Raw genomic sequence first — 25,586 nt, 5'->3', positions numbered from 1 at the left:
TAGAGCAGTCATCACTTAGAAATGTTATAAAGATAAATTATAATAATAAAGGAAATTGGCTACACAAGGCCGGAGGACGTCATTTTAAAACAAACCTTTTAGTACTCTGAGGACCAGCTTCTAGTAGTAAGTCTTTACAGCTTAGTGTGCTTTTCCCAAACAGTTGCAGCTATAAATATGAATCTGTTTTGTACTACTCGCTGCATTTCATATCTTTTTTAGTTTTAGTAGGTGAGGTCTCGGTCTGTGTGGATGCGTGGTGGGATTGTTGCCCATACCGGATCCTCAGGGACGTGTCTGGCTGAGTCAGATTGTACCTATAATAATTCTGCTCTCATGTTTCTCAGCTGTGATTGACAGCTACTGCTCAGACATGCTGCTCCTCCTGCCCCGAGGGGAGGGGTCCTCTCAAACAGTGCTGCGCTCAAGTGGAACCTGGGGGCCACGTTGACCCTCAGTCACCCCAACTATATATGCTAAAAGCTGCCAGCCAGACTGAGGTTCTCTCCATGCAGCTAGCAGATTGACTTTCACTAGTTAGCCTGGTTTAATGTAGCACCATGACACAATGATAACCAGCAGAAAATTAGAGAGCTAACTGCAATCAGGCTGTAGTGTTTAAGTTGACATTTTTGGCCACTACACCTCCTGGGATTTTCTTTCTAAATAAATTTTTGTCCATGTGCTCTCCAGCAGGAAGAAAATAAGATTCCTGATTTTCTGCCAAATGTTAATTTACCATAAAAGTTGGTGCATGTGACACAATTCAAAGAGCTTGGTTTTAATTTGAAATCCGTTTACTAATGAGCCAGTGATAAGCATCCATAAACTATGTCAAATCTTCATTATCAAGTGTTCACGAAACTACACCGTCTGTGTAAATGAGAGGAAGCTTCTCGTATGTTCAATCTTTTATGTTCTTTGTTTGAGCTCCTGAGAAGTGATGCTGCGTATACGTCTGTGCCTTGCAGAAAGTCTTTGTTAGGTGCCGTGCACATGCCGTGTTTTTGCGCCCTCAAATCCATTGTTTTGTCGATGAAGATCGTGCTCAAAAGTGAGAGCGACGGCTGCGCCACAAGATAAAAATAGTTAAACTTCTGGACCGCTGCAACGTCATGTGACGAGGAACAACCAGTCACAGCCGGCAGATATCTTTTCTTTCTTCCGTAAATATCGATCTGCAGTAAATACGAAGGAGAAGTTAATCATTTTAGTGCAGGGCTACCCTGAGCTTAAGATCCGTCCCATTGACTTGCTTCAACCTTTCCGTCCGAGGACGTCACAACATCTTTGAAAGGTCGGCCAACTTGACGGAGAAATCAAGCAGTAAAGCTACTGAGGCAGATTGACAGTATTGGAAATCCATTTATCCTTATTTTGACTTTGTTTGGTTTAGTCAGTGAGGCTTCCTGCTAAATTATCGCAACTTCATCACCATCGTCACCGCAGTGCGAGGTTTTGGTTGCTTAGTAACGGCAGGCGCGACAGGAACGCAACCTCCCAAGCACCTTGGATAAAAGGATGAAAGCGGCACGGCTGGAGTTTTCCACACGTTCTTAGATGCAACATGTGAGAAAATAAACAAAGCTTTACAGACTATACAGTAGTGGTTTGTTAACAAATGAAACCACAAACAGTGTATTGGTTAATATTGGATGTTATTTAGATATAACCACCAGCGATTCTGCCTTTGTAGCCATTTTGCCGCCAGTTTGTTGACACCTCTGCAGTTCTTTTTGCTAAGAGAACTACACAACTGTACGAAGCTGACGCAAACATTTTTTTCCCCACTCAGCTGCTTGTATTTAAAATCTGATCAGTACGACGTGAACAAGCCACAAATTACATGTAGTAGTATTTTTCATAATATCAGTTCATCACTACAGGTGGAAGTCAGCAGGTACCTCTCAATAAAAATATGATATTGATCCCTAAGGTACTAATGCTAACATGAGTGTTACAATTCTGTAATGTGTTTTGATAGGATTTTTGGTGTTTCCTGATTGTTGTTTTCTTTAAATATTGGATTATGTGGAGCAGATAATTGGAGGTAGTGTGTTGTCAAAGTTACTGGGATGTATCTGGAGTCTGCTGGGCAGGAAAATAAACCGATTCCCTCCTTCCTGCTTCTACAGTGTTTAGTTCTGGATGGAGTCGAGCTGGATGCACCGGCATATTGGTTGTTTTACTACCACAGTTTATTCTGTTTACAAAAACAACTGTAGTCTTATCATGATTTACCTCATTTTTTCTTTTAAATCGTGCCTTCCAAAATAGTGCCGCACCTTAGATTTGAAGAACTCTCAAATCACATCTTCATCCTCCATGTTTGTTCTTTGCTCGCTGTGTAGTAATTTGAGCCATCTGCTTATGCTCATAAACAAAGGAAGTGTATTTTTTCTTTTGCCTCTCAATCTGTTTCACCCACCTTCAACGTAATGAAAAAACAATCATATGTCAAACATACAGAGCAAAACATTTTTATTCTAGAGTCGTAATAGCATGTGCGTAATAGCTGGGTGGACATGTCTTGTTGCAGAGCATTCATAGTTTCAGAGGCACGCAAGCTCAGACCCATGGGAACAGCAGATGCTATAAACTTGTAGAGCAGTTTTCAGTGCATCTCAGACATTATTAGGACAGCTAAGTACTGCCGCATGTGCAGTAGTATGTGCACGTATATTGCTTTGTGCCTGTATATCTAATTGGGCAGGTCTTAGCCAGTGTGTTTAAAATTCCTTGGGAATGACACACAAGTGTAAACTGGGGTAATTCAGGGACACGATCCGGCTCATATTCTCTCTGGAGTGCTAATTTTGTTGTACGATAGGAGAGGAGAGGAGACGGCGCATGTGTAGTATACTCTGTGTGTTTGTGATGCTGTGCTTGATTGATGTCATGCCAGGTCAGTGGAGATGCCTGAACTGTGTCACATGGTCTGACAGGTTGAGAAGTCACTTTGTTTCTGTTGCGTAGTGATTTGTAATGTACAAAAAAGAATCTATGGAAAAAATATTTTGGGCTGCACAGCTTAAAATTTCATTCCTTTCCTGCCTAATGTTCTTAGTGCTATAAATGGAGTTTTTCTTCACTGCGTGGGTCGTATTGACGGCTGCTTCTAATGTGGGTATTTGATGTTTCTGTGCTGTTTGTTGTGAGGTTCAGCATCAAGCAGGGCTGCCCCCTCTTAGACTACATCCACACTAATACGTCTTTGTTTTAAAATGGAAACGATCTCCATACACATGAGCGTTTTAGAAATAATCTTCGTCCATGCTAACCTGTTCGGAAAACGCACATCACATGGCCATTCTGTGGTTGGTTGCTTAGTTACAGGAAATACAACGGAGTAGCCTATTGTACTTCCTACAATAAAAGATCTTGTTTGATACTAAAGAGCTTCCTCAATCTTTCCCACACACACACACACACACACACACACTGAAACAGACGAATTTAGTGGAAAACAAACCAGCTTTATTTTTCAAACATAGTTACAGGCTGCTACGGTTGCTACTTCCTAACGTAGGTCTTGCTCTATCCCTCTCACACACATCAAATTGACTTTAAAAGTGAACAGTAACAAATCAAAGTTTTACTACATTATGGGTCAAGAAATTTTGTCAACACACGTCTCACTCGTTTCCCTTCGGTTTCCTTGTTGTCTGTCCTCACACTTTTAGCTCTGCCGGCTGGCTGGAAGTCTCTGTCGTACTGGAGAGCAGCGTTTTTGCTTTGTTCGTTTACAGTTTTTTTGTGAACTTCATAATAGTTGTGCAGGACAAAATAAGCATATATAACAAAATGAAAATCTTCCGTTTTATGTCCATCTATGTCCTCAAAGCCGCAAACCGTGCCTTCACACATCCGTTTCGTAGGGCTGATAACGCTGCTGGACATGCCTCTCACAAATCGCTTCCCTCCTGTGTATGCAGGCAGTAGCAGGCATTATGAAATGCAGAATTTAACTACAGAACTGCTGCTAGCATAGACAGCAATGTCAACAGCGGCTGTAATTCGGTATTCATGTTGAATTAAACACTGGTAATCGCTGATGTTTTTTTCCGGAAAAGTGTCACGTGATCAGGAAAGGACTTGTCGGGACTTAAACGACCCAATCAAGAAGTTGATGTGGGTGTCTGCGCCATCATTTTTGAAGGTCTCCGTTTCTGCCCGTCCAGACTAAAACTTAATCCCGAAGTTAACTAAAACGGGGTCAGCAGCGTTTTCAAACGTCTCCGTTTTAGGGGCTCAAAAATGCCGGAGTAGTGAGGACGAGAGGCATAAACGTATTTTTATGTTATGCGTTTTAAAACTGAAATGTATTTGTGTGGATGCAGCCAGTCGATTAGTCAACTAATCTGTCATTTTGGTCTTAGTCTACTAAGATTCCTTTAGTCGATGAGTCGTTTTTTATGCTTTTTTCATGATGAAAGACTTATATCTAAGAAACTTATGAACACATCTCTGGTAAACACAAGATTTAAAGTGGCCCTTTCATGTGATTCTTTGTGGAGAAACTCAGTTTTACAGATCTGTCGATTAAATCAACTAATGGATTAGTCATCAAAATCGTTTGTGTGTGTTAGTTGACTAAGAATTTCTTTGGTCGAGGACAGCCCTAATATCAAGACATTGATTGTGTGCAAAAAGAGCCTTTTGACCAGCAGGCGAGGAGCGCAAGCCTCCTTTACACTTTTCCTCAATGGTCTGCTCGGCCTCTGAAGGGCCTGGCCGTTGGGATTTCCCACAATGCTTTTAGCCACAGGGAGACGTCCTCCCAGCATGAACAAGGGAGGAATGTGGCCCGAGTGTGGGAGCGACCGTCAGGATGGAGGGAGGGAGTCACGGACCAGAGAGCATGGTCAAGGGAAGGGAGGGAAGAAGGGGTCTGCACAGAGGGCAGCAGAGTTTCTCTTAAGCTTTTAATTTTAGCCACAAATCAGAGAAAGGAAGTCTCATTCTACTAGAGGTCTTCATGTGTTTAAAGAAGGATCCAATCCGAAAAGATTCAGACTTGAGCTAGACCTGAAGATGATTAGGACCATATCCAAAATGCAGTTGACCCAAAAACACACAAATCTTGCTGCACCAGTTAATTGGTGGTGCATGATGGACCACCAATCAACAAGCAGCTGTAGCCTAAATCAGTTGTCTCTCGCATCAAAAACAAATTTTCTTCTGCAGTTTGACACACCACATAATCAGAGCTTATTGCAAATTTGCCAGGACCCATTCATGTAATTGACTTATTGATTCATGGACCCAAGACAGACCCAATTCAACTTAACATAATCTGAACCTGGCCCAACTTGGGTCCAGGGTCGGGTCTCACTTATTAGACTCTGCTTACAATAGGACAGTGAAGCCAGATAGACAGTGTCTATCTAGTTGTATCTACTGCGGCCATGGCATGCTATGCTATACATTTGAAACCCATTGAAGTGCGACCAGTTTGTGTGTGCAAATTTGTAATGTTCAGCAAAAGAGAGCATGGTTTTATGTGCCTTATTAAAGAAGAAATCCATGCTGCACATTGCGTAGGTGTTTGTCTTCACAGGTCAGCTTCAGCTCTGCTCATGATTTTTCATTTTGGCTTTCATTGCTCGCACATCCGCTTCTAGTTGAGGAGAGAATTCAAAGTAATTTTCCAGTCAATTGTCTGAAATTGACCTTTTATTAAGTGTATTTTTATGTTGCATATGTTGTATATTTACGCTTTTGCACAGACCAAAAGTTGCAGTGTACGCTTTACTGTTTGGTTTTTAAGTGTAATAAAATCCAAGGTAAATGCGGTGTTTACCTTGTACTTTTTAACCATTACATTTTTGGCAACAATAATCGTACTGTAAGCATTTGATGCAGACGTGCCCGTAATTTGCACCCACACTTGTTTTGTTAGAGAAATAATGGCACATTGTTGCCAGGCAGTTACCCAGTGTCTTTTGTCTCGTATTGAGTAGAAAGGTGAGTGTGTGTGTGTGTGTGTGTGTGTGTGTGTGTGTGTAAGCAAGACACACCCACTTAGCCAGAGATCCAGAGACGCAGGGCAGATGGACAGAGATGGAAGTGCAGGGTGAAGTGTGTGTGAGACGGAGATCAGAGCAGGCTGGAGTGCTGAGTGCCAGTCCTGCTGCTGGAGCTGGCCGCCACACATGGCACCGTGCCCAGGCTACGCCAACAGATGTGTCACTAGTGAGTCAGCTGTGTGTATGTGTGTGTCTCAGACACAGACACCCACCCACACACTCTGTGAAGAGAGCGACTTGTGTAATCCCCCCCCCCCCCCCCCCCACTCCTCCTACGGGTAAATCCGTATCCCACCCCTTTCCCATCCTCCTGCTTTCATTGCCACTTCCATCATTGTGATGGACACAGCGAGGCTTCTGTCACCACGATATGATATGACAAAATGTGACATTACACACATGTCGCCTCCCTGGGGATGGAGGGGCATCGTCTGCGGACCAGAGGACAGCATGAACGGAGGATGGGGGAGTGAGAGTTGTTGTACAAACGCAGGACAGACAGACCAGCGGAGAGACAGCTGGTACTGTGGGTGACGGAGTGAGAGAGGGGGAAAGACTAAAACACTCACATTAGAGATAACCTGGGTGGAGACGGATGGAGATATGTAGCTATTGTACTTTAGGAACAGTCAATGTTTGGAGAATGAGGAAATGTTCATTGTAATTATTTCTGCGGCCTGGAGCTCAGTCGTACTTGTGTGAGTGCTGTTCATGTGTGAGGGCCCTTGTTCCTGTCACGGTAGATGCAGTTATGTCAAATGTTACATCTGTGGCGTCACAGCTCTATCTTTAGTGACACTTAGCATTCCTATCATTCTGTAAGTACCAAGCGTGAGTCATGGCTGCTATCTGCAGGGTGTGGCATGTTAGGATAGTGTTCTCAGGGAGCCACCTCAACAGATGAGCACGCAGGTGTTTCCTCTGCCACGGTACGGTGGGATTTACCAACAGATCTTTGCTTGGAGGGCAGCAGAGGTCTGCCTTTTTTTTCTTTGTTAATGTAGAGTTAATGCAGTTTGTTCTGTCTGCAGTTAGTTACTGCTTCACTAGCAGCCAGACAGGTATGTGTGGGAACGAGTTGTAGTAAGGAAACTGGTTATGTACACGGTAAAACTGGGCTTTTTACTGGATTTAAGACCACAGAATAAATACGGGATTGATATCGTCTAGGGGTGTCGCAATTCCCCAAATCCACGATTCGATTTGAATTTCGATTTTAAGGTCACGATTCGATTTGATTTTCCATTTAACCATGCCATTATTAGACTATGGAGTCTTGATTCGTAAAGATTATCAGATCATTGGTTTTATGCCCCGACAACTGTTATTTACTCTTTCAAATTCTTCTTTAAAAAGAGAACTGAACTCCCTTTTTATGTAGAAAGTGTTCCAAAGTGCAAATGTAAATGTTGATAGTGTTTGTAATGTAATGCGTCTGGCTATTGCATGTCTTGAGTACAGCGGTGTTATTATTTCAGTTACACGCGAGCAGACGGCGGCGGAGAAAAAAAAAAATAATCGACGATTCTGCATTTGATTTTGATGGTCGAGATCCAAAGCAAATTTCGATTGATTTCCGATTTAGAATCGAAATCGCGACACCCCTAATATCCTCATATTATCCTTTCAGTGTGTTTTTAGCAAAACATAACTAATGAAATCGTTTTAGAATTTAAAGTTTTAGGTTTAATGGTAAATAAGTTAGCCGTAGCAACTTAAAAATAAAGAACTAGCACATTTATTTTCATACAAATGAAAAATGTAATGTATAAACAATAAAACACACCCATCCTAAATTCAATGCACTCTGGGTTTGTTGTCACAGTCTCTTTGTTGGCTGTGTTTGTTCAGGTACAACCAGTCGTCTCTAATGTTTGCTAACTTCATGAGTCATTTTACTGACTTAATGACATGCTCTCAAAAAGAAAAACCTTTCAGTTGTTTTATAATATCTGACACACTGTCGATCAGTTGTACTCACTTTGTTTATGGTGTTTCAGTCCTTAGACCTTCATCCGGTAAAATGCATGATTTTAAATCACAAAAGTAAAACAGGAAGTAAACACACAGGACTTGACTGTGGCGCCTTGATGACGGCATTCAGAATTGATTCAGTACGAAATTTCAATGTGCCGCATTATCTCATAATTACCGCCTGTTGAGGTATATTTTGATCTGTTAGACTACCAATCCTATAAATCCTCTTTTTTTTGTTACAGACTTGAGACTTCATATGTGGTAATATGATTTGAATGAATATTGGGTGCATGTTACTAGTCGTGCCCTTGTATAAAGAGATGGAAAGGCTTTTCTGTTTGAGAAAGCTGGCTGCTGCTTCTTCAGACTGCACGGCTCCTTGCTGATGGCTGTGCGTTTTTTTTTTTTTGTATATTCTCGCAGAAAACTGAGGAGAGGTGGAAATAATGTGTCTGATATTGGCCTAAACAAATAATGGACTAAAGAAATTCTCGAGATGGAGGCTGAGCAGACGGAGAGCGCGTAGGGGAGCTAGAGAGCGAGAAAGAGAGAGCAATACTCCATTGTGACTGAACTGCAAAATGGGATTTGCATAAATAAAGCTGAAACCATCAGCAGGCCCTTTTACAGCCAACAGCAGGGCTGAGATGAGGGAAGAGAGTTGGTGTGTGTGTGTGTGTGTCTGTGCACTTGTGTTCCCCCCTCCCCATCTTTTCTGAAATAATGTCTTTGTAGTACTGTTGCGTTAAAAATTGAAGTCAGTGGACTGGGTTGGCAGCAAGGTCAATGTTCCTCTCCTCTTATTCACACACCTTTTAACCGCCCTCCTCCCATACCATTTGACACTTGCTATAAAGCCTCCCATCTCCCTTTCAGAGGAGTTTGGGTGACGTAGCAGGGAAGGTCTACTCTCTTCACCGCGCTCAGCCAGCGTACGATGGCTGTTACATAAGCATGAAATGAAATGCTCCCTTTTAGTGCCACCCGCATTCGAAAACCCAAATCTAATTGAATTGAACTATTTTCTGCCCTCTTTTCATGTGGAACCTCATATTTATATCAGAGGCAAGAAGCTCATTTTTAGAGCCTCATTATACTGTTTTCCCATTAACTTGCATGCACTGCAGCTCCTCGTGTGTGCGGTGACAGACAGTTCAGTGTCTTTACTGGAGATAGAGGAAGAGAAATCTCTGTGATTACCTCTACGTTTTTTTGTTGTGTGTGTGTGTGTGTGCGCGCGCGGTGGGCTGCAGTGTGCACGCCTGATGTGTGTGTAAGTGTGTCCTTATGACAGTCATGTCAGCAAGCTCCCCAATTAGTCTTGTTAGCGCGCGAATGGAGGGAACAGGTGATTGACAGGTCCTGCTGTTTGCGTCTGTATGCACGTATATACTCACATTACGCACATTTGTGTATGATTGGGGTTTAGGTTTAGATAACACCCCTTGAGGGCATACGTGGTCGTTGGGGTTCGATGAGGTAGGAGGCCAGTTCTTTGATATAGTAAAATGAGATCTCCTTTAGCAAACTGAACACATTTTCCAGTGGACTTTAACAGGCCGCCATGTCTCAAGGCCCTTGTGGTACTTTGTCTTGGTCAAGGCTCGTCTCTGACAGTGGAAGAATAATCTCTCCACTTGGACAGCAGAGCAACTGCCCACCCACATCCAAACCACAGCAGGTTGGAAACTCACCTTTTTAAACTACACCCAGTCACCCCATGCCGCTATGCTTCGAACAAAGTGCTTTTCACGAAATTAATTGCTGTCTCTCCGTTGTTTTTTGCTTGAAAGGGATATGACGTCACGTTACTCAGACTACAACAATAAAAGCGGTAACTTCCTTCTACCTCCGCATGAACTCAAATGAAGCCATTATATTGATTCTAGCATTAAAAAATAAATTTCCAAATCGTAAAAAAATTGCGATACATAGATGAATTAATGTTCCTTTCTTTTTCCTCCCCACCCCTAATTACTGTAATGTTTTTGTTAGTAATGCACCGATACCAGATCGGATATCAGGCCGATACTGACTCAAATACCCGGATCGGATATCGGTGACAATAGGGCCGATATACTCAATTCAATTCGATATTTATATTCTACGTATATGCATTATATACTGGAATTTTAATTGCTGTTTAAGTTTTTTTTTTTTTTTTACCAAGTTGCTGGTGTCCAATTTATCATTTTAATCATAAATAACAAATAAATTCGTATCTATGTATTTATTGGTTACATTTTTAAAGTTAGGAAAGCAATGTTTAAGTCAAGTCTGATGTTGCAGTACTCATAAAATAATGAACCCAGTCACTTCCACACAGTGAGGGATACAGCTTATTAATTAAACACTGGTATTGGATCGGTACTCGGTATCGGCCGATACCCAAAGCCCAGGTATCTGTATCCGTATCGGTACTGAAAAAGTCTGATTGGTGCTTCCCTAGTTTTTGTATGTACAAATGAGTGAAACTCCTTGAATGCCATTATTTGAGCAATTATCATGTCTTGCCCCTCTCTATGACGGCAGGCTTTTTGCCCAACCTTCTAATGTAGCCATTCGGAATAGCTATGAATATCTTCTGTCCTCAGATGTGATTGGACAACATGTTGTATGAACTAGTTTGTTTGAAGCATACCCTGGCCTTTATGTACACTTAACACCCACACTCACCGTCTCATTTAAAAAACAAAACTCTAAGCACTTGTATTATAACACTGAACTACTGTACACACACGCACCTCTACACACAACAAACAGTGATATCCGTCTGAGAATAACTAATGAATATAAATGAATAAGAAATAATGTTGTGGGATTATTCCTTATTTCATTGGTTATTTTGGTATTTATACACTATTACATACAAAGCATTCGAATAGTGATTTGGAGGTTGAATACCATGGCAACGGTCGAAGCTTCGAAGCATTCGGGGTCAGCCCTAGTTGGGAGTTTTGTCCACACTGTCCAGTTTTGCTTTGCTGTCTTTGACATTTTTAATTTAAATGAGGGTTATTGACAGTGTCTTGGTCCAGAGCAGCTGTCTGGCAGGTCTTTTCCACTGTGACTTAAGCAAGTCAGTGCTTCGATTTGATGAGCAAATTACAGTCAACAGCAAAATCAAACGACATCTCTATCTCTCACACATTTTCTGACTTCCCTTAATGAAAAGTCTGCTCTAACAAAACCCCAACTCTAGCAACAACTACTGATCTGACGCTAGTAGAAAATGACTGTTCTACTATGATAGTGTGAAATTATTTAAAACTCTTAACGTTTATACCTGGTCCATAGTTTGAGCAAAAGCCCTTGTGTGAAATTCCTGTTGATTTCTGTGTGCTGCACATTACTACTGCAGAATTACTCACATATAATTGCTGTCCTTGTTTTCCACAGTTATGTGTATCAAAGCACGTTGTGTCGCAAAATAGAAACATGTCATTTCACCAGAATAGAGGTCTTTCAAGCAGTTCTGTTGTAAATAAACAAGTCAAATCACAAGCTCAATCAATAATCAGCCCACTGCTTCTCTGGAGAGCCCCCACTCCTGTGTCACAAAGTGTGTTTTTATGTTTAAAGGTTAGTCGAATCAGTGTAATTTGGATACACAAGGCTCCTCTGTGCTTCCCCCTCTGTGTCCCTGTGGAGAAGCCAGCCTCTGCTCGTGTGCAGTAATGATTTGTGGGCCCTGATGGCTGTAAATCACTTCTCCCGTAGACCAGCGAGAGACGAGTGATGCTGCTGTAGCAGTAGTCGGTGTATTTGTCTGGTTCCCAGTGACACCCCCCTCTCCCCCCTTAAACCCTCCCAAACACTCCACCTCCTTCTCCCTAGGGGAACTCTGGAGCCAGTTACAATGTTGAGTGTTTTGGAAGAGCTCCTAAATATTTTCAGGATGACAATGTAATCTGACTGACTGGGCCGCTCTCTCTCGAAACAGGATTCTCATGCTCAACACACACACACACACACACACACACACACACACAAACAGTGTTTTGAACCACAATACTACCTCTTCCACTCTGCCACCACACCTGTGTTTGCTACAGTTACCGTGTAGTGCTGGTATTTATATAGTTAATGTGATGTGACCCCACCCAAAGTCTTAGTAGTAGTATGAAAGACTAACCTGACTGACGGTGGATTTTGGAAGTTTTTAGGCCAATACCAACATTGATCAGGGATGTCACGAGAACCGATACTTCGGTACCAAGTCCATGCCAAAGATCTAAAAACGTGACCTTACTCGTTTTTCCGTTTTTCCATCCAAGACTAACGGCGTCCCGTCGATGAAATCAGCAGGACTAGAGCTAGTTATCGTTAGCTGCTCCGTGCAGGACTGTGCTACTTACCAGCTGCTAACATCTAATGTTAACTAGCTCTCCTCCTGCCGATTTCAACACGTGAGGTGCCATTGATTACCATAATGATGCATTCAGGCTCTATTCAGCAGAAATGAGTATTGGGCGAAGGTAAATTCTAATGTTATCATGTGTTCAAATGTAATCTTGTAAAATGTAGTGTGCAAGAAACTTGAATCCAGTGGTTTGGAGGAGATGTTTTCACAGCAATATAAAATAGATAATAGAGAGGGAATTATGACCTGTTTAACTTCCTAACAAAAACCAGTATGCAAAGGAGTACATGGGATTTATTGTTTTACTTTTATTTTTTACCGTGGTATCGAATTGGTCTTGAGAATCGTGGAATTTCACTGGTATTGTTATCGACTACTTCATTTCTGGTATCCTGACGTCCCTAATAGTGATATTTGAGAGGTTAAAAATTTGATAATGATATCAGCCAATAGGCATCTTTTTACATGAACAATATAAACAATATTTTAGATTTCATTTTTTTAATGAAAAACTTTTATGCTCTCAGTTGAACCCAAACATATTTTTGGCATTTTTCTGCTGCAATTTCTTGTTACTTAACAGCCGACATGCCACTATGCAAGCTGTTTCGGACATTTTATCGGTCTAGCTCCATGAAACTCAATGTAGCGTTGAAAGGTGGCAGTGTGTTACATACACAGTATATTATTGCCGAACTATGGTTTGATACACTGATTCAGTTTGTGCCATTAGCTGTTGACGTTGGTCACTTGTTGTACTAAGAACATGTAGATGGAGAAATTTCAAAATCGAAATATGGCCTACTGCAATTTTCAAATAGCAGGAGGTGCAATATTTGTTAATGGCGAAATATGTATAAAAAATAAAAATTTTAAGTTAAATATTGTCGTGCTGCAGAGATGTTTTGTGATGCTTTGTTTAATGCAGATCCCCGCAAAAATTGCACCATAATCATTTCAATGTTTTTCAATAAAAATGAGAATAATTATGTAAAATATTATCAGTCTTCCAATATCGCAATTGCATCACCATTCAAAATAATCGCAATTAGATATTTTTTCAAAATCGTTCAGCTCTATGCGGCAGGAGAGTTTTGAGAAGATTCTGTGAGCGTTTTGATACTTCATTTATACTGTGGAAATAATGTTAACAAATGGTTCTGTTTGAAGTGTCCCAGTAATTAACGCTGTTATAAAATCTGTGCTTTCGCCACTGCGACATGTCAAAATGTGAATCCAATCCCGCTGACATGAATTAAAGCTGACCAAAGCCCCTGTGAAAGAGAAAATTACCGACTTTTAACAACCTCCTTTCAAGCCGACACAAGTAGATTGACACTAAAAAGATTTTGGGTGGAGTGTCTCTTTAAGTTTGTTCAGACAGTGGCCCTCTTTTCCAGTTTTGTTAACTGTTCTTTTTCCTCTCTCTTCTCTCTCAACAGTGTGCCCAAGGGCCGTTGAAAGCCCCCTTGGGGGAGTTTCATAAATACACACCGAACAAGAAAAGACTCCTGGACTATTGTTATTGTTTTTACACGCTTTCTCACACACACACATACACACACACACACACACTCACGTATATACTCACACATACACGTGCGCACACACCCACCCACACAGACAAAGACATAGAGAGAATGTTGGAGGTCCAAGAGGAGAGGCCAGCGGCGGCAGGTACAGCAGCGACACATTTCAACAAGAAGGAGCGAGGGAAGAAAGAGCGAGAGGAGGCCAAGGACGGTCGGGGAAACATCTCGAACATCGGGAATCCTGTTCCTGGCTCCAGGAACGTGCGCGCAAAAGCGCCGCTCACACACACCGGCAGTCCTCACCAGCTCATCACACCACCCTGTTCTGTAGTCCTGGGAGCCCCATCAATGCACTCCAATAGGCTAAAGAACTCCCCGTCCACCAACACGCAGAGGTGAGTGGACTCTCACACTGACCACCTGTAGGGTCCAGTGCTGTGATGCAGTTATGGAGTGCTGTGTGATGGTAATAATAGGCAAGCACTGGTTTATGTGTATGTGTGTATAAGCGTGTGAGATCCTGATTATTGTTGTAACAGCCTAATCAGCCAAACACTGATCTGAATGTTGATTAAAATGATGCATTTAATCCAGACTTTCTATGAACAGCAGCACAACTGCACCGTGTTAAACAGATTGTTTTTACGGCTGCACAACACTGTTGTCGTCAGTGACACTAAATCAAATTTTTATCCTAGGCATTGTTATGTACTACTAACAGCTGATGACTGAAGTACTCAGTCGTGTGTTTCCACATCAATAACATATAAGCAGGCTTTCCTGGGGGAAGCACAAGCTTCTGTCCAGTACATAAACCTGTTTCAAGTAATTAAAAAAAATCATCTCACATTATCAAAAATGAATAAACATTAGCTGTCAGTGTTTATTAACAGTTGGGAAGAGAGAACAATACAAACACGCAACCCTCTGTTCAAAACAGAAGGAAGTGGGGAAAAAAACAGGTCTCTGTAAAAACATAAACATAGAGGCTACTTGTAATGTATGGAACCATTTTCTGTACAAATTGTAATATTTTCAGCCAAGTAGAAATGCCAATTTAAGCAGTCTTTTGGCTGATATGGTTGGTTGCAGAGTGATCAGTGTATCCCTCGTCCCAGTGTTTGGTATGTTGTGATATGAGGTTTCTCATATCTTACCAGTTGCAAGGTGCGTGATGTGCTGAGTTTTTAAATTTGAAAAAGCTGATCAGGAGCAAATCTATAGAGAACTTCAGCCCAGCCCTAAAGCAGCATTTTTTTTGTCATGCTTTATTAATCCCTGTGGGGAAATGTGACCCATCCCAGCTATTTAAGTAAAGTGAGCAACCATCTCTAAAGCCAGTGGCTTGGTCAGTCAGGATCAGATCTGGAGGAAACCCATCTCAATTTTAGGAGAGCATGCAATCTCCACACACAAAGGCTGAGACCTTCTTGTTTTAAGGTGTCAGTGTTAGCTATCGTGCAGCCGTGGCGAGTCCTTACCAAGTGTGCATACATGGCATGTGATCAGTAGTGAAACTGAGTCTTAATGGGCACAAACCTGAGCATGTCTCTTTGGCCTTACCTGTGCCATTTAGAGAGCAAGTGTAGGTCAGATGTAATGCGGATCTAAGATCAGCTTCGCCGCTGCGTTCTTTTACCTGAAAGGTCTTGATGCGTGATCCAGAGCTGTTCTAGGGTCAGGGAGTACACTGAGGTTGGAAGTTTTCCCTGCTGACTCATGGTTCTGGAGCCTCTGGAAACAGCTGTCTGGACTGCCAAAATCTGTCTTTGCCTTCTTTTTCTACTAGCTGTGTGTCTGTGAGAACGTACATAAAGTGTGTTAGGCTGCGGCTGTGCTTTTTGGACATGTTGGCATTTGTTTCATGCTACTTGTACAAGTGTGTGTGTGTGTGCGTATGAGGGAGAGAGAGACAGAGAAAGAGATTAGGGTGTGGTAAGGGAGTTCTCTGCCAGTTGGATGTGTCCTGCTTGCCTGAACTGAACTGCTCTCATAACTAGTAAGTAGTCATTTGTAGATGGCTTGTGTCTCTACAGTCTGTGTCTTCAGATTTAACTGTGCACAAGGAATTCCCAATAACCTAATATAGAGTTTAGGGATGCACCGATTGCAAAATTCTGGACCGATATCATTACGATGTTTCAAATAACAATTTGGCCGATAGCCGATAGCCGATGTTTTTGTTTATTTTGTTTTTGCTGTTATTTATTCCCCTTGTGCCATGGAAACCGAGATCTCTTCGTTATAAAAAAAATATCTGAGCTGTTTTAAAGTCATTCAGCATTACATTACACTGTCTATGAATGAGCTCAAATTCACTCATACATATTTATGAAACAACCTTTAATATAACCTTCTTTCATTCATTCACATGAAAATATTCTATTTTTTCCCCTTTTTTTTAAATAACTGCTTCAAAAGCCTTTTCAGCTGCTATAGCCTACAATTACCTACACAATGAGAAGAATTATTAATTTAACTAAATTAAATGTATGTAGAAGCGATTAGAAATATAAGCAGTGTTTCTCAGGTATATACTTTGCTTGGGCGGTCCGCCCATATATTAACGGCCGCCTAAGTATATTTGACCACCCATTTTAGCATTTTTCATTTTTATTTTCTTTATCCGTCCGAGAGAACATCTACACTGCTGCACTCTGCTCACCCGGGACTTGATCCCAACAATGGGGGATGGACTGCTGCACGGCATGGAGGATGTTCCCACTGTAATGTACTGGGTGCTGTGTCACCCGTCAATGGCCTGCCAGGCTTCAAGTGAAACATTACGCACTCACGCGGCTCATTCCCATTCAGACCACAGAGATTGTTTTTAAGAAATCTTGTAAGCTGTTATTTTAGTGCTTGATTCGTCATTGAACATAACAACGTTCTTGTTGCAGATTTTTCTCTGAAACAGTGTAATACTCCCAAAAGGCTGACTTTTCCTTTCACTTTTATTTGTAAACAAACCACCTGTGCGCACAGCACATGACATCGGCGAATGTCATCTTATAGGCTGATGGCAGTCAACAAGGCGAAAATCGTCCGATACCGAAGTTCGGTGCATCCCTACAATTTTTTTTGTAAAAAGTTAAAGTATAGTATATTGAAAAATGTCACAAAAACTCATAGTATAGTATGTCAAAACATGTCATGAAAAAAAGTCATAGTATATCGAAAAATGCCATGGAAAAAAGTCATAGTATTGCATTAGTATAGCATTTTTTATTTTATTTTATATTTATTTTTAAATGTTTGTATTCATTTATGCATTTATTTATTTATGCATTATTTTCCCTTTGCATTTAACTCTTTATTTATTTCCCCAAACTTATATATTTCTGTATTCTTTTCTTCCATACATACATTTCTTTTTACATTTCTTTATGCATCTCTGCCTCATTTTGCAAATGAGGGGGCTGTCACTCAACGTGTGTCATCATGGAGTCAGCATGACTATATGCCAGCTAGCAAGCTAGTTACATTACTTAGTTACAGTTAATTTTAATACTATTTTTCCTACATTTACTGGCTTATTTATATATTTATCGAGTTATTCATTTATTTTTGTCAGGTTCCGTCCTCCGTCATAGTATAGTATGTCGAAACATGTCATGAAAAAAATCATTAAGTATTTCGATAAATGTTGTATATAGTATGTCGAAGAGTTTAGACATCCAAACCAACTGCATGATGCTATAATGACATTGTGTTTAACAGCTGCAGAGGAAAAAAGAACAATCACATTTCCCTTTCTGTCATCTCTCTATTAATTATGCCTGTGATCTTTTTCTCTCTCCTCTGTCTATCAGCCCTAAACCTAAGACGGAGGCCATGGTACGCTCACCTCCCGTCATGTCCCCCTCCACTGCCACCCAGATGGACTCTAAAATGCCCAATCAGGGTAAACCAGGGAGCACTGGTAGCCAATCACAGCCCTCACCTTGCGACCCCAAGACCCTGGGATCTAAAGGGGCTCAGAATGTTACAGGGGGCATGGGGCTGAAGAACGGCCAGGGCCTGACCTCTGGCACGAGCTCCAAGGTTAAAGTCAAAAGGGAGAGAAGCACCTCAGTGGAGTCGTTTGAGCAGCCAGAGAGCGGCACACCCACTAGTGAGGAAAAAGGTAAGAACCACGGTAGCCAGTGCTCCTATATCTGTCTGTAATGAAGTACTTCAGTTGTTATGGTTGCTATGCTTCTGGTAATACAACACATATCATTCATTTCCTGTAGAGGCAGTTTATCAGATTCATTCAGCACTGATTAAGGGAGGGAGATTCTCCTTAATTACAGCCTATGGTTGGTTTGTTGCGTTCCTTTTATCCGGTGCCACTGCACAACTTTATTTAGAAGAGTGCTGTACATATAGTTATTTATTTTCTCTTCGTCTAGAGAAGGCAAGAGTCGGACATCTTGAAAAATATACTTTGCAGTCACTCGCACATATAAACCCAAGCCCACTGATGGTTGTGTGTGTGTGTGTGTGTGTGTGTGTGTACAGACAGCAGCAGGGTGAAGAGGATGTGTGTGGCAGAAAGGAGGCAGCCGTACAGTGGAGCTGACTGGTGCTCTGGGGGAGAAAGTGACGAAGATGACAAAGGATTCTTCAGTAAGTGTGTTAAATGTGCATCCAAGCAGGCATAGCAGTCCCTCCGCTGATCAGCTTGAATTAAGGCAGCTCCTCAGTAGAACTACATTACCCATAGGCCCATGCTGGTGCTAAAGCCATGGTCTTCCTGTTGTCTCCCCACAGACTGTAACTCCAGTGACGTGAAGCCCCAAGACTCCGTCACACATTCTACCTCCAACGCCGGACTCAGTCGCTCCTCCACGCCCTCCCACAATACGCTGGGGGGAGGCCAGGGCTCCACAACAGAACCTGCTAGTGGCCAGAAGCCAGGCACAAAACTCGTTTATGTCTTCACCACGGAGATGGCCAACAAGTAAGGAAGCCGAGAGTTACCATTTGTATCTGTCGTGGCTAGTATCTTCCATACTTTTGTAACTCTGAAACTGTCCTCTTTAGCCATAATTTGACATTCAAATCTTGAATTTTTAGTACATATAATGTACATGTGTGTAGTGTTTGCACTGTTGTTTAGCTATGATTTAGTATTTACAGTTGAAGCTTATCTCTACATATTTTAAATATTAATGTGTTTAGACAGGCTAATTAAATCATCTCAATACTTGAACCCTTTTTTTTTTTTTTACATAAGCAAAACATACACCCACAGTGAAACCCTTTGTGGAATTGCAGTTCAAAATTAAATGGAATTACTAACAATGTCAATTGCCTGAAGTATATCTCTGTGCCCCTGTCATCAGTGGTTGTTGTTGTCTTTGATGTTTGTTGCAGCTGTTTGTGTGTATGGCACTAAGATACTTGCCTCCCACCCCTTCTCTTCCTTCCCCTAACTTTCCCAGTTATAGCCTAAATCCATTGTGTGTATCTGCACAAGCATGTGTGTTTCCCAGTGGGAGCATACACTTAGTTTAACACTGTTGGGAATTGGAGATCAAAGATGTGGATGCTCAGTGGAAGGTGTGTGTGTGCAATAGTTTGCTTAGTCTGTTGACCTTGGTTTTACCTTCATGGTCCCATCTAGTACTCATTCATCCGGCTCACGTCTCTCAAATGGGCACACACTCACACTCGAACACATATTTATTGTGTCTGATGACTGATATCTGACTGTCTGCCTTCTTGTCCTCAGGGCAGCTGATGCAGTTCTAACTGGCCACACAGAAAACATCATTGCCTTCCACATGAAAAACATCTCCAACAGCAAGGACAAAGCTCACCTCCTCCTGGTATAGAAATGCACAGACTTTTTTTTTTAAATGCCCATATGCTTTCATACACCAAATTCTCAAGAGTGTCCTAACTTAATCATATTTCTATCACTCTCTGTTAAAGAACAATGCAGCAAACGCCCTCCGAAATGACTCCAAGCCTCCCCAGCAACCCCCGTCCCATTCCCAAGATCAGAGCCACCAGCCTGGATCCAAGCCGTCCTTACCTGGCATGGGAGAGCCAGCCCCGCCCCAGCCTTCAAACCAAGGGAGCCAATCTGGTGTTCTTCCGCAGGAAGGGTCATCCTCTGCAGGCATGGAATCCAAAAATCTTCCTGGCAGTAGCCCCAGTAACGCTACTGCTCAAGTTGACCAGGCCCCCGTCACCCAACCTGAGGCAGGCCTCAACCCTCCAACAGCAGGTGAAGGAGGGCAGGGTGGAGGCTCTAGTGGAGCAGGTCTGACACCCCAGCAGCAGCAACAACAGCAGCAGCTGGCCCAGGAGCTGTTGAACATGGAAGCCAACACAGAGGGTCTGTCCCAAGAACAGTTGGAGCATCGCCAGCGCTCCCTGCAGACCTTGCGAGATATTCAGCGCATGCTTTTCCCCGATGACCGTGATGCCCCACAACCTGGGCCCCCACAGTCCCATGGTGGACCCCACGATGGAGGTCCTGACGGTGCACCCCGTAGGTCTGAGCAGGGCCCCTTACAGGCTATGATGGCGCAGTCTCAGAGCCTCGGACCACCAGGTGGGCCAGGAGGACCTCGTCCACAAGGTCCACCCTTCGGCCCACCCCATGGTCCGCCCCACGGTCCCAGGGACATGCCCCCGTTTCCACAAGATGAAATGGGTCCACACATGGGGGGTCCAGGGGGCTGTGGAGATGGAGACCAGATGACCCCGGAGCAGGTGGCTTGGTTGAAGCTACAGCAGGAGTTTTATGAAGAAAAGAGGAAGAAACAGGAAATGCAACACCGGCCACTTCCTCCAGACATGATGATGCACCCCCACGGTCCACGTGGCATGATGCGAGGCCCCCCGCCTCCCTACCAGATGGGCCCAGGAGAGATGTGGGGAGGACCAGGTGGTCCACCAGAGCACTACCAGGAGCGCATGAGCATGGGCCCTGGGCCTGGCCCCAGGGGTATGCCCCCACACATGCAGAGGATGCCTGGCTTCTCTGGTATGATGAATCCGGAGATGGAGGGACCCCCAAGGCCTGGAATGGGCTGGCCTGATGACATGCCTCCCCGGATGGGAGATGGACGAGGCTTCCCTGGAGGACATGGGGGAATGTTTGCTGGTCCAGGGGGTCGGGGTGAGCGTTTCCCAAATCCTCAGTCAGTCCAAGAAGCGATGTTCCACCAAGGTATGGGTGGAGAGAAAGGCATCCCTCCAGGGATGATGATGGACATGCAAAGGATGATGGGGCACCAAAGAGGTGGAATGGAACCCGGTAATGGTATGGGCATGTTTCCCAGAATGCCCGGCGATGGTCCTATGAGTCCATCCTCTAGGCTCCAGGGCATGGGGGGAAGGGAAATGGGGCCTGAGTTTGGCATGGGGCCCGGCCCTGGACCAGGACCTCATATGCACCCGGCCAAGCTACGAGATCCCTCCATGAATATGAGTCCTGAAGAGATCATGAGAATGAGAGGAGGAGGACCTCCAATGGAGAACATGGGTCCACAAGGCCGGCCCATGCAGGGTCCTCCCTTCCCTGAGCAGTCGCAGCCCGGAGACTTTCCTATGGGGCCTGGGCGGCCCTTCCCAGGGGGTCCTGGAGGAATGAGGGGGCCGCATGGAGACCAAGCCTTTGGTCCAGAGCACAGATCTACACCAACAGGAGGTAATGGCCGTATTAACCACCTCCCCCCTGCTGGTGGCCCTTCACAAGGTCAAAGGGGCCGCAAGCCAGCAGATCTGAATGTCCAAGCAGGAGGGGGGAACTCTCCCAGTATCAACCCACTTAAGTCCCCTCCTCTGAGGCAAGTGCAGTCCCCCATGATGGGCTCTCCCTCTGGAAACCTTAAATCGCCTCAGACACCGTCCCAGCTGGCTGGCATGCTCACCGGTCCCACGGGCCCCAACGCCCCTCCACCTCCTCCAGCTTCAGGACCAATGAAATCTCCCCACTCCATGATGGGATCAGCTGGTGCCTCTCCCGTTCATATGAGGTCTCCTTCTCTTCCTAACCCCTCTCCAGGATGGGCATCCTCACCAAAACCACCCATGCAGAGTCCCGGAGTACCAACTCAGGGTGGCAAGCCTCCCCTCAGTATCACCTCACCAAACATGATGGGAGGCATGGAGCAAGGTATAACAATCTCTTTCTACCATTTTCTGTGTTCAGCAGGGACCCCTGTCTCTGCTTCTGCTATCATATTTAATATAGATTTATCTTTTTTCCAGTGCATATTTGTTAAAGTCAATTCAGTTCATATTGGGATGTCTTTTGTAAATGGTTTGGTGTTGAATTTGAACTTCGTTTTTGTTAATATCACATGTAAAATGTTTGCCCCTTTTTAGTCTTGCAAATAGAATAGATTTGGAGGCTAATTATCAAGTGCATCTCTCATTCAAGTTAACACATCTGTATGAGGGGTGGGGTTGGGGCTGGTTATGGTCCAGTGGCTCCCCCTTGTGGCCACAGAATTGAGATCTCACTGAGCCTCAAGTACCACACACTATTGCATTACATATCATCACAGATAAAAACAATCTGCTAGAGAACCGAAAGTCTCAACTGCTAAGATTTATCATCTCTTTGTCATGTCCTCTTTTCTCATCATGCCATCTTCTAGGTGGTAACGGCCCTCCCTCAGCCCCTCCTTCATCAGGAGCTCCATCTGGCTCCATGTCCCACCCAGGCAACGTCCCGTCTGGCAGTCCGTACACCATACCCCCTGAGCCAACTCTATCCCAGAACCCTCTCTCCATCATGATGTCACGCATGTCCAAGTTTGCAATGCCCAGCTCCACCCCACTCTACCACGATGCCATAAAGACCGTCGCCAGCTCTGATGACGACTCGCCCCCGGCTCGCTCCCCTAACCTGCCGTCAGTGAACAATAACGGTAAGACATCTGAAATATCTTTTGTTTTGTTGTTTGATTTGAACTTTCAATTCCACCCACCACGGGCCATATTTATACTAATCCCCCATTGATCCGCTTCACAAGTGCATGTACTGAATACATAATCACTTCTTCTTTTTGTCTTGCATATACAGGTATGGCAATGAATCACCAAGGCAATCCACGTATGATGGGACCTGGAAACGCTGGACCCATGTCTGCCCTCAGCCCTCTAGGTATGAATCCAATGGGATCCCAGCCGCTCTCCCACGGCATGCCCCCACAGATGCCCTCTCCTAATGCGCCTAATATGGGCCCAGGCATGATGCCTCATGGCATGATGATACCACCAAATCCCCAAGACCCCGGTATGGGAAACCCCCAAATGATGCCCCAGGGACGCATGGGTTATCCTCACCGAGGCCAGCCGTACCCCCTCACCCAGTCGCCCTCCCATCAAGGCCCTTTCTCCCCGCACAATGGACCTGGCCCCCAAGGTTTCCCTGGCCATCCCATGGGCTTCCAGGGAGAAGGACCAATGGGAGGACGGATGGGGAACATGCCTCACGGGGGAGGGGGTGACGGGGGTATGTGCAAGCCCAATAACCCCGGAGGGCCAGAGTTCAACAACATGCAAAGTGGATTCAGCGACGCAGACCTTCATGAGGTGATGCGGCCGGGAGCATCCGGCATTCCTGAATTTGACCTGTCCAGGATAATCCCGTCAGAGAAGCCCAGCCAGACTCTGTCTTACTTCCCCCGAGGTGGGGGAGACAACCCGGGAGGGAAGCCACCACACCCCTCCGGCTTCCCCATGCAGGGCATGATGGGCGACGGTCCACCGAGGATGGGGATGTCCATGCAGGGGATGGGGGGGATGCCAGGGGGGCCTGGCGGGGGAATGGGCCCCCAAGACATGCCAATGGGCAACCCTGGCCACAACTCCATGCGGCCACCAGGATTCATGGGCCAAGGCATGATGGGCCCCCAGCACAGGATGATGTCTCCTGGGGGTCCGGGAGGGATGATGCAGGGGAGACAAATGTCCCACCCAGGCCCCGGTGGCTCACCTAACATGATGATGTCACTGCAGGGCATGGGCGGCCCACCACAGCAGACAATGATGATGGGGGGTCAGATGAGGCCGCGTGACATGGACATGGGGTTCAGTCCGGGCCCTGGAATGTTCTAATCCAACAGAAACCTTGTATGTAGAATGTTCTCGGACAATACACAAGGATGGAGTTAAAGGTGACGGTGTGTGGAGAGTGTTCAGACAAAACTCTGACGGACTCAAGTAAAGGAAGTATAATACAAGAGAGAGGATGTACCCAGAAACAAACAGAATGGAGCTAACCAGTCGCCTAGTAATGTCCTGTGGGAACTATTCCAATGGAGACTCAAGACAGGCCCAGATTGGAGTACTTTTGCCACAAGAACATTTAATTTTGAACTCATGAACTTCAGAATGTATGGGATTGTCGTGCATCAATTTCGCAAAAACTGTTCTTGTGTTTTTTGATTATCTGACTTATAAAGATGACTTTCAACATCAAAGAGGAATCAACCTAACTCAAAGTCAGCGTGGAGATGCTACAGTATATGTCTACTTTTTTCAAATTTAAAAAAAAACAAAACAAATTTGTCATGAAAGTGGAATGGAACAAGAGAAAGGAATAAGAAGAATTTGTGCTTTGTGAAGACTTTAGTGGAACTCCATCTTGTCTCTCGCTCCATTGTTTTGACTGTTTCTGTACAGTATATACGTGTGAGAGTGCGTGTGCGTGCTTGACAGACTGTATGTTTGTGTGGTATGTATGTATGTGTCTGTATGTATAGGCATTCTATCAGTGACCTCTCAACTCCTCTTACCCAACTTTCATTGGGGGAGGAATGCCCCCTAAAAATACTGTACTGTTTACCATTGGTGGGCTATTCGAATTTTAGTCTATTTTAATTTCCTTTGTAACTCCAGTGTATAACAAACCAAACTATGACCTCATTAAGATAATAGTATTATTAAAAAAGCACAAACATGGACCGTCTTCTTTCTCTATTTTTTACCATTGAGAGCAACACATTAAGTGGGAGGATCCTGGCAGCTTTGCAGCACAAAGATAATCCCCAGTCCGTTTCAAATTGTCGATGACATTTGACTTGTTGCTCCAAACCTTTCAGGACTCAACTTTTCGCCAGAGTTAATAATACTGCTAATACCCAGATGTGCTATGTGTGTTCTTCTTGTTCCCGTTTTGTTTTGACTCTCTTGTTGACTCTGGGTAATAATCATTCCCACAGCAATAAATCCCCCCCAATGGTCAGCAGAATGGGACAGGAGTGGCTGAATACCACAGCAGGTATGCCAGGTATTATAGAACTAGAGCTAGGTAGATCTGGTAAAAATTTAGTAAGGCAGGTGTGGTGTCCAGAGCGAGACACGCAGAAATGTAAACACGTACTGCTTACCATCCAGTTGACTTCCTCTCTTTTCTCTATTGTATAAGCTTGTCATGTGTTTCTCCATTGGCTTTGGGGCAGAATAGCCTACCAGGGCTGTGGTGATGGACTACAAATAAAAGATATTGTTTTGGTATATACATGTTGTCTATGGCGTGTGTGTGTGTATGTATGTGAGTGAGTGTGTGCATGTATGGGTCCACGTGACTATTCACATCTAGTCAGTTGTGTGGACCAGGTGGTGTCTTTGTCATTCTACACGTCAACCCGGCTTACCAACATTGAGCTAGAACAAAGAGAGCAAGTCATACCGAGAAGCAGCAGGTTGACATTTTTTCAGGAGTGAAAG

At 44.0% G+C, this 25,586-nt stretch overlaps 1 protein-coding gene across 5 annotated transcripts in view; it reads left to right on the top strand.

The window, feature by feature from the left end:
• bcl9 (BCL9 transcription coactivator) overlaps nt 1-25,377 on the top strand; it is a 32,290-nt gene extending 6,913 nt beyond the window's left edge. For all 5 annotated transcript variants that reach the window (XM_074659104.1, XM_074659105.1, XM_074659107.1 and 2 more), the window contains exons 3-10: nt 13,812-14,296; nt 17,714-18,027; nt 18,405-18,512; nt 18,657-18,846; nt 19,621-19,717; nt 19,824-22,020; nt 22,508-22,780; nt 22,936-25,377. In XM_074659104.1, the coding sequence (XP_074515205.1) occupies nt 14,010-14,296; nt 17,714-18,027; nt 18,405-18,512; nt 18,657-18,846; nt 19,621-19,717; nt 19,824-22,020; nt 22,508-22,780; nt 22,936-23,972 (4,503 nt within the window). In that variant the 5' untranslated portion in view covers nt 13,812-14,009 and the 3' untranslated portion in view covers nt 23,973-25,377. The remainder of the gene's footprint in view (nt 1-13,811; nt 14,297-17,713; nt 18,028-18,404; nt 18,513-18,656; nt 18,847-19,620; nt 19,718-19,823; nt 22,021-22,507; nt 22,781-22,935) is intronic.
• The last annotated feature ends 209 nt before the right edge of the window (nt 25,378-25,586 follow it).

This window comes from Sebastes fasciatus, chromosome 14 (genome assembly GCF_043250625.1).
Source record: "Sebastes fasciatus isolate fSebFas1 chromosome 14, fSebFas1.pri, whole genome shotgun sequence".
Taxonomy (NCBI): Eukaryota; Metazoa; Chordata; class Actinopteri; order Perciformes; family Sebastidae; genus Sebastes; species Sebastes fasciatus.
Note: the sequence above shows the minus strand (reverse complement) of the source record. Positions and strands in the feature narration are given on the sequence as shown.